This window comes from Eschscholzia californica, unplaced genomic scaffold (genome assembly GCF_041429995.1).
Source record: "Eschscholzia californica isolate CP2 unplaced genomic scaffold, dmEscCali1.0.p SCAF_6, whole genome shotgun sequence".
Classification (NCBI taxonomy): domain Eukaryota; kingdom Viridiplantae; phylum Streptophyta; class Magnoliopsida; order Ranunculales; family Papaveraceae; genus Eschscholzia; species Eschscholzia californica.
The window spans coordinates 22345064-22358024 of NW_028238483.1; the positions used below are offsets into that span (position 1 = coordinate 22345064).

The 12961-nt window shown below is 34.8% G+C and overlaps 2 protein-coding genes and 1 non-coding gene across 4 annotated transcripts; 1 reads left to right on the plus strand and 2 right to left on the minus strand.

The window, feature by feature from the left end:
- Positions 1-286: 286 nt before the first annotated feature.
- Positions 287-3413, minus strand: LOC147532505 (Glycosyl hydrolase family protein). 2 transcript variants are annotated; one of them, XM_086649443.1, is made up of 5 exons: positions 2657-3397; positions 2328-2497; positions 1917-2044; positions 1182-1820; positions 287-1011 (listed from the first exon to the last, which is right to left on the minus strand). In XM_086649443.1, exons 1-5 carry the CDS (start codon positions 3341-3343, stop codon positions 359-361), a joined length of 2277 nt encoding a protein of 758 aa, XP_086505569.1. In that variant the 5' UTR covers positions 3344-3397; the 3' UTR covers positions 287-358. The 2 variants fall into 2 exon arrangements, with proteins under 2 accessions (XP_086505569.1, XP_086505568.1); XM_086649442.1 differs by having other exon boundaries at positions 1182-2044; positions 2657-3413.
- A 7144-nt stretch (positions 3414-10557) lies between these two features.
- LOC147532506 (O-Glycosyl hydrolases family 17 protein) lies at positions 10558-12511 on the plus strand. The gene is made up of 3 exons (XM_086647110.1): positions 10558-10933; positions 11018-12220; positions 12312-12511. The coding sequence occupies exons 1-3, from the start codon at positions 10864-10866 to the stop codon at positions 12347-12349; spliced, it is 1311 nt and encodes a 436-aa protein (XP_086503236.1). The 5' UTR covers positions 10558-10863; the 3' UTR covers positions 12350-12511.
- Positions 12512-12620: 109 nt separating this feature from the next.
- TRNAM-CAU (transfer RNA methionine (anticodon CAU)) lies at positions 12621-12692 on the minus strand. Its single transcript has one exon. It is a non-coding gene; the product is annotated as a tRNA-Met (tRNA).
- Between the last annotated feature and the right edge of the window lie 269 nt (positions 12693-12961).

The window sequence follows — 12961 nt, forward strand, 5'->3', positions numbered from 1 at the left end:
TTAATTGTCTTGTATGTATAAAACAAATACACTTCACATGTTGCATAATTATATGAAGAGGACGACCTCGGTGATTAGTATATAAACTAAAAAGATAATTTACTTCGTCAAGGGACATTCTTGCATTGACAATTTAAGTTTTTCAAAACTAACACTAATACAATTCCTCTTTTTTTTAATAGTGGTTGAATGAAATGTCTAATTATTTTCTTAGTTTTTTGTAACGTCGAACAAAGACAAATAAAAAAGCACATGATTATGATTTTCGACTATTAATCCAAGCTCATAATCTCAATAATAGAGTTCATAATCAATTTCCAAACCACATACTAATAGCACTATAAATAAAATACTAATATTACATAGACAACATGACTTCCTCCTCATTTTTTCTCACTCTAACATAAAATCTATGTCTCACTTGATGATCACTAGATGACCCAATTACAAACACATGTTTACCTAAAATCAGTTTCCTCTTCCCTTCTCCATCAACAACACTCAAATCCTTACAAACTTCTACTCTTATTTTCACACTCTCTTCTTTACCTTTCATTACTTCAACTCTCTCAAACCCAATCAACTGCTTTTTTGGTAATCCAATTATCTTGTCTGAACTTGGTGGGATCCAAAAGACTAACACCACTTGGCTTCCATTTCTCTCTCCTCGATTTCTGACACCGATCTCGAGGTCGAACCCTAGATCTTGACATTTCACTTGTGATATGTCCATTGCTTCGCCGTTGGATTCTAATTGAGTTGTGTTGAATAAAAGGATGTCGTAATAAGATGCGTTTAATGGAATTTGTATAGTCGAAGGAGCATATTTTACGAAGTTGAAGAATTGTGAATAGCTTAGACCATGTCCGAAATTGTATAAAGTTGGACCGGAATAGAACCTGTATGTCCGACCTGGATAGTTCCGCGTACTGTTTGGTCTCATGTTCATATCCGTCATTGGTATTTCATCTACGTATTTCTGTGGGTACCACGTAAAGGGCGACCTTCCACCTGAATTTCGGTAAAAAAAAAAGTTGTTACAATGAGCCGTCCTTTCGCTATTTGAGAAAAACACGGCTATTTAACCGTCGAAGAAAAATCTAATAAAAAATGTTATGTTGAAGAAAATGAAAAAGTGAGGTACGTATTTTCGTTATAACAACTATTTTTTAAATACTGACCTGGATTATAGTTTCCAAATATGACTTGAGCTATGGCCTCTCCTCCCAATTGTCCAGGATATCCGACCCACAAAATCCCTACAATTTTACTCACATTCTTGACAAACGATACGTCTATCGCCCCGCCTGACATGATCACTAGTACAACAGGACCATTAGCCGAATTTGCCACATCCAAAACAAGTTTCTCTTGAAATCCTGGCAATGTCAAGTTCACTCTATCCAATTCTTCAGCTTCAATACTCTGATCAAGTCCTACTATCACCACAGTTGCATCTACTTTCGACGAGGCTGCTTTTGCCGCTTTTTCTATCAAACTTGCATCACTACAACTAACATTAGCACAGCCCGGCTCGTAGATCACGGTGGCATACTTTTGTAGCCCTAGTAAAGGACTAATGTACCCACAAGGGATACCCGCGTAATTACTTATCATCGTTCGTGTAGCATTAGCATTCGGTCCTACAACAACTAGTTTTCTTGTGGTTTTTGAATTTAAAGGTAAGGTACCATTGTTTTCTAGTAAAACTATCCCTTGTTTAGCAGCTTCTAGGGCTAAATTCTTATGATCATCCGTACATATATCGGACGGTTTTAGATTTCCGAATGGGAGTTTTGTAGGATCACCATCAAAGAAACCTAATCTCATTAGCACAATATAGTTGTTTATCAATGCCTGGTTTACTAAAGATTCAGAAACTTTGCCTTGTTTAACTGCACTTTCAGTATATTTACCTAAGAAATTCCCACAGTTTAAGTCTAAACCTGCTTTTAGAGCTAAAGCAACAGCATCTTCAGGAGTTGCAGTGTAATTTATGGAGTTGTAATAGACTTGAATGGAATCACAATCCGAAACAATATATCTGTTCAAAATAAACTTATATTAGTTTGGTAGTTGTTAAGTTTCTGGTCATCCAACTCAAAACCGATTGGCAATAAGTGGAAAGGACCTAGACATTATATTCTTGGTTTCTAGATAGCCCTTCTCCCATGTGGGTCTATTCTCACAGTAGTAAGTATTTGTTAGAGTTTTAGCTCTTTTATGATACCGATGAAATCAACATTGATCTTTCATAGTCTATAAGAGATTTACAAATCTGACTGTCTATACATCTAGAATTTTTGCAGAGAAAAAAAAATGTTTACCCATCAAGACCCCATTGATCTCTGATAATGCCTTTAAGGAGGTCAGGATCAGCACAAGTAGGAATACCATTCACCCTGTTATATGAACACATCACACTGCTCACATGTCCATCAATAACACAACTTTTAAATGGTGGCTGATATGTATCCTCTAGGTCTTGCAATGTTACCTGCATCATCAATATTTCAAATGACCTTAGTATATAAGTTGAGTTTACTATGATTACCCACGAACACGAGTATATCTGTATAAAATATAACATCGACAATGTTTTATGCAAAATCAAATTTCCGAAACTAACAATTTAGTGTAAGATGGAACTAGTTACCTTAGCATCAAAATGAAATCGATCAACGCCTTTCCAATTATCTAAATCATAAGCAGTATAATGCTTGCAACAACTAGAAACCTTGAGTTTATCACTTGTGGTGGTATTCTCTTCTTGGCCCATCTCTTGAAGTCCCCTCACATAATTCACAGCATACTTAGATACCAAAAATGGATCTTCTCCTGGTGTCTCTTGGCCTCTACCCCATCTTGGGTCGCGATATACGTTAACATTCGGGCTCCAATACGTTAACCCGGCAAGGCCCACATTATACATAGCTCTAGCTTCTGTTGAAACCACACTTCCCATTCGATACCATAACGTTGAATTAAACGTTGCCCCTGATAGAATAACGGCAGGAAAACTAGTTGCACCGGGCACGGTGGAATTGAAATGAACGCCAGGACCAGTATTCGAAACACCATGTAGTGCTTCGGACCACCACTCGTAGCTCGGAATACCGAGTCTTGGCACGCCTGAGGCTGTGTTTACAAGTTGTTGGACCTTCTCTTGGAGGGTAAGCCGAGTGACCAAGTCATTAGCTCTATCTTTGTAAGGTAAAGAAGTGTTGCAAAATGGTAAGGTTATTGAAATCTTGTCATTACAGCCATATTGATGTGTGAGATTTGGAAGACTTAGTAAGAGAAAAGAAAGAGAGAAGTATTGGAAGAGTGAGTAGTTTCTCATTGATTATTCATGTAGAGAGAGAGCAAGAGAGGAGGGATTGGTAGAGACTGAGAGACTGTTTGTGTGTGTGAGTAGATATTTATACTTGAAGTTCAATATGCCCTTTTTCTTATGTGTAAGCCAAGTGTAAGTAAGTGGAAGCTCATCATCATCCGTGAAAATGAGTAGGCAATAGGCATGACATTTTTTTTTTTTTTTGATGAGATAGTAGGCATGACATAGTGTTTGATTACTTTTGGAGTGATTGTTTCTTCAAACATCATTAAATCAAAGTGTTTTGGCTTTAGGTCTATGTATTTATAGAAATAGATAGTTCTTACATGTTTGATGTTTCTATCTTGTCACAATTGTGATTTAATCCGTGTATCATGTATTGCTATCTGCGTGGACATTATTTTTCACCTTTGAGTGTACTGAAATATTATATTTAAGAAATTTATCAAAAAAATTGATATATATATATATATATATATATATATATATATATATATATATATATATATATCGAGAAAAACGATAATTTTGAATACCATCGGAAAATAATATATAAATTGTACCCTAATAAAGATTATGACAAGATAGTCCAATTATTTTAGCTTACTTAGTAAGAGAATAAAAAGTGGTTGAGTGGTTCTATTAAGGGTCCGTTTGATACATTAGAATGTCTGAGTAAGAAAATCATTTTTTTTCTGATGGGAAAGAAAACCAAGTTTTTGTAATCAGTAATCTATTTTATGTTGTTTGATAAGACATTAGAAAATGTGATGGGAAATTCTAAAGGCGCTCGACTTTTTTGTTCTTCACACTTATTTTTACATAGAAAAAGGGTGCTCGACATAATAACACTGGGTGCTTTTAGAGCTTCCCCAATTTAAGTCTGGCCAGTTCTTCCCCTCCGTCTCCTTCATCAGGTTGATCTTCAAATTGGACAAAGATGAACTCTTTTTAAAAATCTATGTGGATAAGGGATCTTGTAGCCAAGCTTCTTAACAACCCCTTTAAATCACAACTAGGGTTTGATTCTTCCATGATTATTCAACTAGGGTTCTTTGAAGAAAAACATACGTATGGATCAAGTATACTTATGTAGGGTAAGACAAGGATTAAAAAGACAAAGAAAGACCAAGTTTTGTCTATTAGAAGTGGGATGACATACCACTCATTAAGGGTGTCTTTGAAGACTATGTTCATTGAAATGCTTAAAATGATAATCAATAATAATACAACAAAATAATAATTATAAGTTAGTACTTTTACTAGGTCTTCACAGATTTTGTTTTATTATGTTATGTTACACGTAAAGCTGAAATTGACTCTTAATCTTAAACCATCCGTTTAAGGCGCATTTTAGCTCTGCAGTTTGTAGTCGCGCATTTCTTCAACACTCAGACAGTTGTGGTATCAATTCAGGCTTGTAATCTTAATTTACCCTTTGATATCAGTTTATGTAATTTATAGGTATAAATGGCTCCTATAGAGTTATAAATAGGTCGTGCGGTTTTGTCCAACCATTTATATAGTTATTCGGTCAATTTAATAAAAGAGAGGATAGAAACCACCCAGCCCTACTTCAATTATTTTAGAAAGTCTTGATATTATTTTAGAAAGTCTTGATTAAATTCTCAACCAAACCACTGATTATTCTCTTCTAGTGGTCAAAGGATTTCAAGAGAGCCATTAGACGACCTCATCTAGGAATTTTTGAATAGGTAAAATACACATAATACCATCTCAAACAATCCAGATTGATACTAGGATTCTTTTGTGAAGAAATTAGTGGACAAATATTTCATCTTCCATGAATAGAAATAAAAGCTAAAGTGGAAACTAGGGGGGTTCTTGATTTAGCTATAGGCATTACCATTTTCAAATCGCGAGTGCTTGTAAATTTTCCCATGGAGGAACCTTCACCCTAATGTTGGGTTGGGCCTGGTATTTATACACTTTAGCTTCACGATACAGACATTTCGAGACACCACCTAAGCCTCTAAATAAATCAGGAAATTGGGCGAAGGCCCAACTCTAATTTTTTTTAATTTAGAGAGACAAGTTATGTTTTGATAGGGTAAAAATTCAATATTTGTAATTTGTGTAGTTGAAAACCAAAAAATTTGTATTATGTTTAGTTAAAAATCCAATATCTTTTTAAACTTTTTTTAAAGCTGTTAAAATCCTTTTACAAGCTGTTGTAAACCTCTTACAAGTAGTAACAAATTATGTAAATACTTAGGGAACTGAAGACTATAAAAAGTTAGATATTCATTTTTCACCAAACACAAAATAATTATAAAGAGTTTTGACAAAAATTCTCTAATTAAACTTGGTCAGTTGATTAGGACCTCGACCGTGTAAAATATTTTTTAAGATTATGAGTAATAAAGCTATTTTTAATAAACTTTCAATAGAGGATAATTTGAATTATTATCTGAGACCGTGTAAAATATAAAAAAAATAAAGTTTCACTGTAGAGATTAGTGGTTAACAACAAAAGAAAAATTCAGCGTCAATTAACTGTTACAAAATCAAACAACCTTAGTCTTTAATATTTTTTGTCTTTCTCTATCTTCTTCCTCTTACATCCGTTGGCATGGGTTGTGCGGACAAATCTTCATTTTCATCTCTATCTTATTCCTCACTCATGTTCATCTTCTTCCTACTTTACCAACAACATTCTTCTCACATTTTAGAGTCAACTAACTGTAACAGTTTGACAAAAAAAAAATCATAAAATTTCAAACTAAAATTCCTTATGTCTAAATTCTAAATAATTTAATGTGGTATAGGTCAAATTAGTAACCAATGTTAGAGGAGCTCGTTTGATCTTTATAATTTCCATGAATTACATCTCATCTACCTAAGAATGCAAATTCAAAAAATGAAATGAATTGAAAAATCAAAGAATATAGATAAAAGGGGAAAATATGAATATGAAAGAACAAGATGATAGAAATGTGATGGGAAGATGATGAAATGATATATGGAGGCAAGTGTCGGCAAATGGGACATCACATGAACGGAAAGCAAAAGAGAAAATTATACGACTATAGCAATGTGTAAGGACCTTTGGCACAGGGCCGGCCCTGAGGAGGAAGCGAGCAAAGCCTCGCTTCGGGCCCCCAGGACCAAAGGGCCTCACAATAAGGGTAAGTACAAAGAAGTAAAGGGCCCCAGCTTTCATGATTTTACTAAAATATTTACTAAATGAAACAAGTAACATGAAGTAGCCCAATTGGTAAGATACTTGTTAGAGAACCTAGACAACCTGGGTTCGATCCCCACAATAAGCATTTTTTGCTTCTTAAATTATCTATTTATTTATTTATACTTTACTTCTACCACCACAATTGCTAAATCTTTACCATTTACCTCCACTACTACCACCACAAATACCAAACCTCTGCAATATACTTCCACTATTACCACCCGATTACTAAACTATCATGAAATTATATTTTTCTTAATTACTTTAGTTAAAATTTCTACCACCGCCACGATTAATAAACCTCCACCGTTGCACCTCTACTACAACCACCATAATTTATAAACTTCTACCACTGTATATCCACTACCACGACCACCACCATTACTAAGCTTCAACACCACAACCACTACCATTACTAAACCTTCTCCACCACAACTACCACACTAAGCGTCTAAGCCTTAACCCCACAACCACTACCAGTTCTTTGGCCATTTTCTTTTTCAAAGAACCATTTTTTAATATTTTTTTCTATTTGAAAAAAGGAAAATGAACAAGCTTCCAACTCGTCGAATTCTGCACTTGCTGAACCACTCGACCGGTGGATCGACTAAGGACGTACAATGTCTTTCCCCGAGTCGATTTCTGAGTAACACAATAAGATTGCTCGATTCAGGCTGCAAGTTATGAGCACATGTGTCATGTTTAAATCTCACATGTATGCAAGGAAAATGTTGAGAATTCTTATGTACAAATTTTTTTCTTATGAAACGCGTGCGGGCCACATTCTTATAACTCGCTTCGGGCCTCCAAAATCTCAGGACCGGCCCTGCTTTGGCACATTTTGTGGTAATAGTGAACTTCCTGTGTTATTAAGGTCCATATTTTGGACCTTCCACCAAATATTTATGTTAAAAAGGTAACCCTAATTTCTAATTAAAAGACCATCAAAAGCTGAAATATCTCTAATTAAACATTAGCGGGTAACTCTCAATTTCCTAAATTAAAAACCAAATCACGTATGCATTCAAAAGAAAATATATATATTGCACTGCTCTTGATCAAGAAGATATGTCAAGTCGATGTCTGAGGCATCAATTTCGATTCTGAAAAATGCAAGAATTTGTCAACCGGAATAACCCCTATTGATTTTGTATATCAATTCAATTACCCGAACTAACATATTTACGGATTTGCACCCTAATCTTCATCTTTACTTCATGATGCTCACTGGTACCATCGCTGACAACCACCACCATTTTTTCTCTCTTTTTCTTTCTTTCTCTCTGCACTTCCCCCTCTCCTCAAACTCTCGTTTTCTCCTCAAAAAATTTCTCTTTCTTTTCTACAGTTTTTCCGAAGGAGTCATTCCCTTCGTTGAAACAATGAAAAAAGAGGGAGAAGGTCCACACTTTCGTTCTAAAAAGAATTTTGTCCTTTTCTCTTATCTCATAGTGTCAGCGAAAAACTCTTTCCCTTAAAAGATTTGGACTTTGTTTAAAAAGAATCAGTCAATTTTTTTTGTCTTCAGCTCCTCGACTATTGTTTTTAATTTGCAACGCTCTGCGACAACTTTACAACTATTTTGTAACATTTTTAGAGTGCCTCGCAATACCTTATAACCAGAGGCGTGGCCACCAAAGAGCATGTGGGGCATGTGGGGCATGTGCCCCCACAAGTTCCAAGTGACCTCCCCTTACTATTACTCCAAAATCACTTTTTTTTTTTTTTTGTTGAAAACATGTTTTTGTTTTTTTGTTGCAAGCACCTCACAGTTATAAAAGCAATTAAAATTTCCATATGTATCCATCATTAGTGTTAAGCAGTTATAACTCAAATCTATGAGAAAATCGTCTAAACCTACCTCAGTGTAATCTAGCCCTTCATGAGTGAAACTATATAGCACGTGTATTTTTTATAGCACATGTACCTTTTATAAATGCAACTAAAATACTATCAAAATAAAATGTGAAACTTGTTAGATTGAAACCGCTATCATAGATAGCCAGTCCGCCTTATTAAGCAAACAAGATAAAAAAAATTTATTCTATGTACTTTAATGTTGATCAAATGTAAATTTTGTCTACTGAAAAATAAGTAGTATTAGTTTTTCCCTCCCTTTGTCTTTATATTTCTATTTGAAATTGTGTGATTCTTTCTTTTCAAAATTTAATTAAATTAATTTAAAAATATAATTCAGAACCTAATATATATATATATATATATATATATAAGGAGTGTTCAAATATTAATAAGATTAAAAAAAATATGTTAGTTCAAAGAATTTTCGTTCAAGATTTTTGTTTCCAAATATAAAAACGATTGTCTAGGACCAAATTTCTTTCTATTGAGTCGATTTGGAAGTCACTCGATACAATGAATTACAACATGATGAATAGACATATATTGTTTGATTTATTTGTGAAACTCAATATTTCCAAATGAATTTAGAAAAGCTTGACCAAGAAGACCTCCACCAATACAAAAAAAAATTCCAACAATGTTGTTTAGTCCAACAAGGTCAAATTTGCGTGCGGCGTTAACAATGTAACTTTTTTTATTTGATGAAGAATTAACAATGTAACTTTGTCCTTAACAAAAACAAAACAAAAAAAAAATGTAACTTTGTCCGCCCAAATAGCATCTTTCTTAAAATTCTTATTTGAAATTAAAAAGGATAAATTCCAAATTGCCCCTAACGCTGCGAACACCAAAATGTGCCCCCATTTTTATCCATGGGTCAAATTCGCCCCCAAATTCATTATTCCATCAACTTTTAACTTGATTGTAGTTTTTTCTCCACTTCCTTTTTCAAACTTTGTATCCCGTTATCCTTTCTCTTTACTCTCATCTTTATGTCTAAGAACAACTCGCCTCCATAAAAGTGTCGCTCGACTATCCACTAGCAAGTCAGACATATACACTCACTCACACAGCCACACCCTCCATCTCTCACTCACTCGCCCACTCTCTCTCTCTCTCATTCTCGCTCTCACTCATTCTATCTCTTTCTCCAAAACAAATATTTTAGTAATGCAGACGCTGTCTTTTAAAATTTTTTTATTACGAGATCCAGATATCGTTGATTAAATCTTGAAAGACTTCTTAGTTTGAAAGTTGTATAAATTTTTTGCCGCAAAATGATATAGATACTTATGATTTCTCATATTGTGTACATATATACAATTCAAATTTTCTTTTCGTCTTGGTTAAAAGTGAAATCTGAATACTTTTCAGGTTTCGCCTCCTTATGCAAACTTGGACAACTATGTGTTAACTCATACAAATTTGTGGGTAAATCTTGCATAATATATGAAAGCTTGTGCAAACCTTACTATGAGTAAAGCCATACATATATATTTACTTACAAAGTGAACACGATATCTTGGTGGTGATATCGGGTGGAGGGGGGATGGGCAGGGGCAGTGGTGGTTAAGCTGAAATAATGATAAGGATTATACGGTAAAATGTGAACACGATCTTTTGGGGGTGAAAATTGAGTCGCATCCACACACTCGAAGTCAATCAAAGTCAATTCCAGTTGACACAGTTTACATCCTAAAATCGAAAGTAGATATACCTGAGTGCTGGTATAATTGTCAAATATTTTTCGGCTTGAAATTTGTGTTTGGGTTTCTCCTCTATGTACAACTTCGTATAAACCTTGCACACGTAATTTAAACTTGTGTAAACGGAGCGGAAAATATGTAGGAATTTATACTCAAACAAATATGTACAAACTCATACTCTAGAGTTGAATGGTAAAGCATATTCTTGATCCAGATTTTTGTTGATTTATTGTATTCAAACATGAAAGAATCAAAAAGAAATAAGGATGGCTAGTACTAATGATATCTATGGTCCCAAAAAAATTGAAAGTCATGTTGCCTTGAGAATTATATGGGATACTGTAGTAGTAGTGGCCGCTTTTCTTTCAAGAAAATTTCTCGTGAACCACTAGTAGTACAATCACCTTACTAACAAAAGCACATTTCACCTCAACAAAAAAAAAAAAAAACAAAAGCACATTTCCACAGTAAAGACCAGCAGAGGCAGAGAGACCCAACAAAAACGACTACTCTCTCTTTTCTTTCTCTCTCTAGTCTTGAGCTTCACACTTTTCAGTCTTGCTTTGTTTCCAACACTCCACCCAAGATTCCAACAAGATATTTCCCCTCCTTCATATACCTTTGGACTTCCCCACTCTAAAATACCCAAATTCCTTTCTTTTCATTAAAGTTGCAGCAGAGAGGGTTTTGAGGGTTTTATGTTCTTCAAAATCTTCCATTAATTTCTTTGATCATACCACTCACTACTACTAATGAAGATGTTGAAGTTACTAATTACTATCACCATTGTTCTCTACTTGTTTTGCTTCTTGGGTCTTACTAGTAAGTGATAGATACCCCATAAATAATCCATTTATCTCTTTACTTTCTCTCTCTAGATTCTTACTATTGTTTTCTTTATTGCAGATGCAGGTCAAGAATCATTTAATGTGTTAAACCTCCATGACCCAAAAACACCCATGGTTCTTCAATCATTATCTCACACTAAGCTTGCTGTTTCTGTGAGTATTGAAGATCTTAATGATATTTCTTCAAGTGTTTTAATGGCAGAAAGTTGGGTCAAAACCCATGTTCTTACCTACTACCCTGCTACTAATATCACCACCATTGTTGTAACAAACAACATTCTCTGTAACAGAGATTACAAAGAGTTTTGGGGTTTAGTTCTTCCATCAATGAAGAACATTTATTACTCTCTTGTTAGGTGGGGTTTAGAGAAAGAAATCAAAGTTTCAACTACTTTTTCACAAGATTGTTTATTATATCCTCATTTTAACAGATTTAAAGATGATTTAGCTCATTCTTTAATCAACCCTCTGTTAAGTTTTCTTCATGACTCAAACTCAACTTACTCTGTTAATCCACCACCAAATTCCTCTCCCTTTTCTGATAAAACCCTCAACAAACTAGTTGATTTTCACAGAAACTCCATTAAGAAATTAGGGTTTTTTAATGTGATTGACATGAATGTAGTAATCTATAGTAATAGTGATGATCAAGAACAAAAACCCATGAAAAGGAAGCTTTCATCTTTGAGTAGTTCAATGGTTGTTGACCCATTTCCAGCTAGACCAACTCCATTATCACCGATTCGTTCTTCGATCGGTTACTCAGTACCTGCATATGTAACCAAAAGCCCACCTTCACCACCACCACCTCCACCACCACAAACTGGTCAAATAGCTTCACCACCATTAATGGCTGAAATATCTCCTTCCCCATCAATGTCATTCTCTTTTCCAATAGAATCACCACCACCATTAGTTTTTCCTGCAAACCCACCAGGTATTTTCACATACCCACCTTGTAGTAATCCATCACCAGCACCAGCACCAGCACCATCAACAGATTATCATCATCATGAAGAGGGTCTTTGGTGTGTTGCTAAACCAACTGTTCCTGCAAATGATTTACAAGTAGCCATTGATTATGCTTGTGGAATAGGTGGTGGTGATTGTGAAGAAATTCAACCTAATGGTAGTTGTTATAATCCTGATACAGTAGTTGCTCATGCTTCTTATGCTTTTAATAGTTATTGGCAAAAGAACAAGAAAAATGGAGGAACTTGTAGTTTTGGTGGAACTGCCATGATCATTAATACTGACCCAAGTATGAATTTTTATTCCTTAAATCTCTTTTTCTTGATTCTTTTCTTCTTCTTTATCTATTTATAGGGTTTAAGATTTTTTTTTTGTCGCAGGTTATCTTCAATGCCGGTTCATTCTAAGTCTTGATTGAGAAGATTAGTGATTAAAGAGATTTTTCGGGAGAAGATTAAGTAATTAGAGTAATTGATAATGGTTTCTTTTTGGGTTTTAATTTTGTTTAGTCAAAGGTGAATCTTGTTTATCATTATATTAATACTGTTTTATATATGAAATTTGTGAACCTTTTGAACAACTTGTTTGCTCTAGTGGATTTTTTGTTGTTGTTGAACTTTGGTCTAGTGGATTAGTCGAGAAAAAAAAACTAAAGGTGGTTTGCCAAAAAAAAAAAGTTAAAAAACATTTATCAGAGCCAGGTTTCGATCCTGGGACCTGTGGGTTATGGGCCCACCACGCTTCCGCTGCGCCACTCTGATATGTTGTTATGCATCTATAATTTCGTTATTATATCAATCGCATCTTTCACATTTGCACAATTGGTGAACAAACTCACAAAAAGGAGTAATGGAGAGACTATTAGAGATGACAATCTGGTCTGGCTACCCAAAATAGACAACGACCTAAATAGACCTACGCCAGGCCATTGTGCCGACCTGTGGATGCAACTCGTGGGCCAACAAATCTAGCCGAAAACCTTCATTTTATGGCAATACGAACACCACTGCCGCTGCCATGGCCAAATATC

Excerpts from the sequence above, each read along its gene's own strand:
- LOC147532506 (XM_086647110.1), top strand. The coding sequence starts at position 10,864 with ATGAAGATGTTGAAGTTACTAATTACTATCACCATTGTTCTCTACTTG. Across the intron at positions 10,934-11,017 it reads TTGCTTCTTGGGTCTTACTA|ATGCAGGTCAAGAATCATTT; the intron begins GTAAGTGATAGA and ends TCTTTATTGCAG. Across the intron at positions 12,221-12,311 it reads GATCATTAATACTGACCCAA|GTTATCTTCAATGCCGGTTC; the intron begins GTATGAATTTTT and ends TTTTTGTCGCAG.
- LOC147532505 (XM_086649442.1), bottom strand. The coding sequence starts at position 3,343 with ATGAGAAACTACTCACTCTTCCAATACTTCTCTCTTTCTTTTCTCTTA. Across the intron at positions 2,045-2,327 it reads GATCAATGGGGTCTTGATGG|ATATATTGTTTCGGATTGTG; the intron begins GTAAACATTTTT and ends TATTTTGAACAG. Across the intron at positions 1,012-1,181 it reads ATTTGGAAACTATAATCCAG|GTGGAAGGTCGCCCTTTACG; the intron begins GTCAGTATTTAA and ends ACCGAAATTCAG.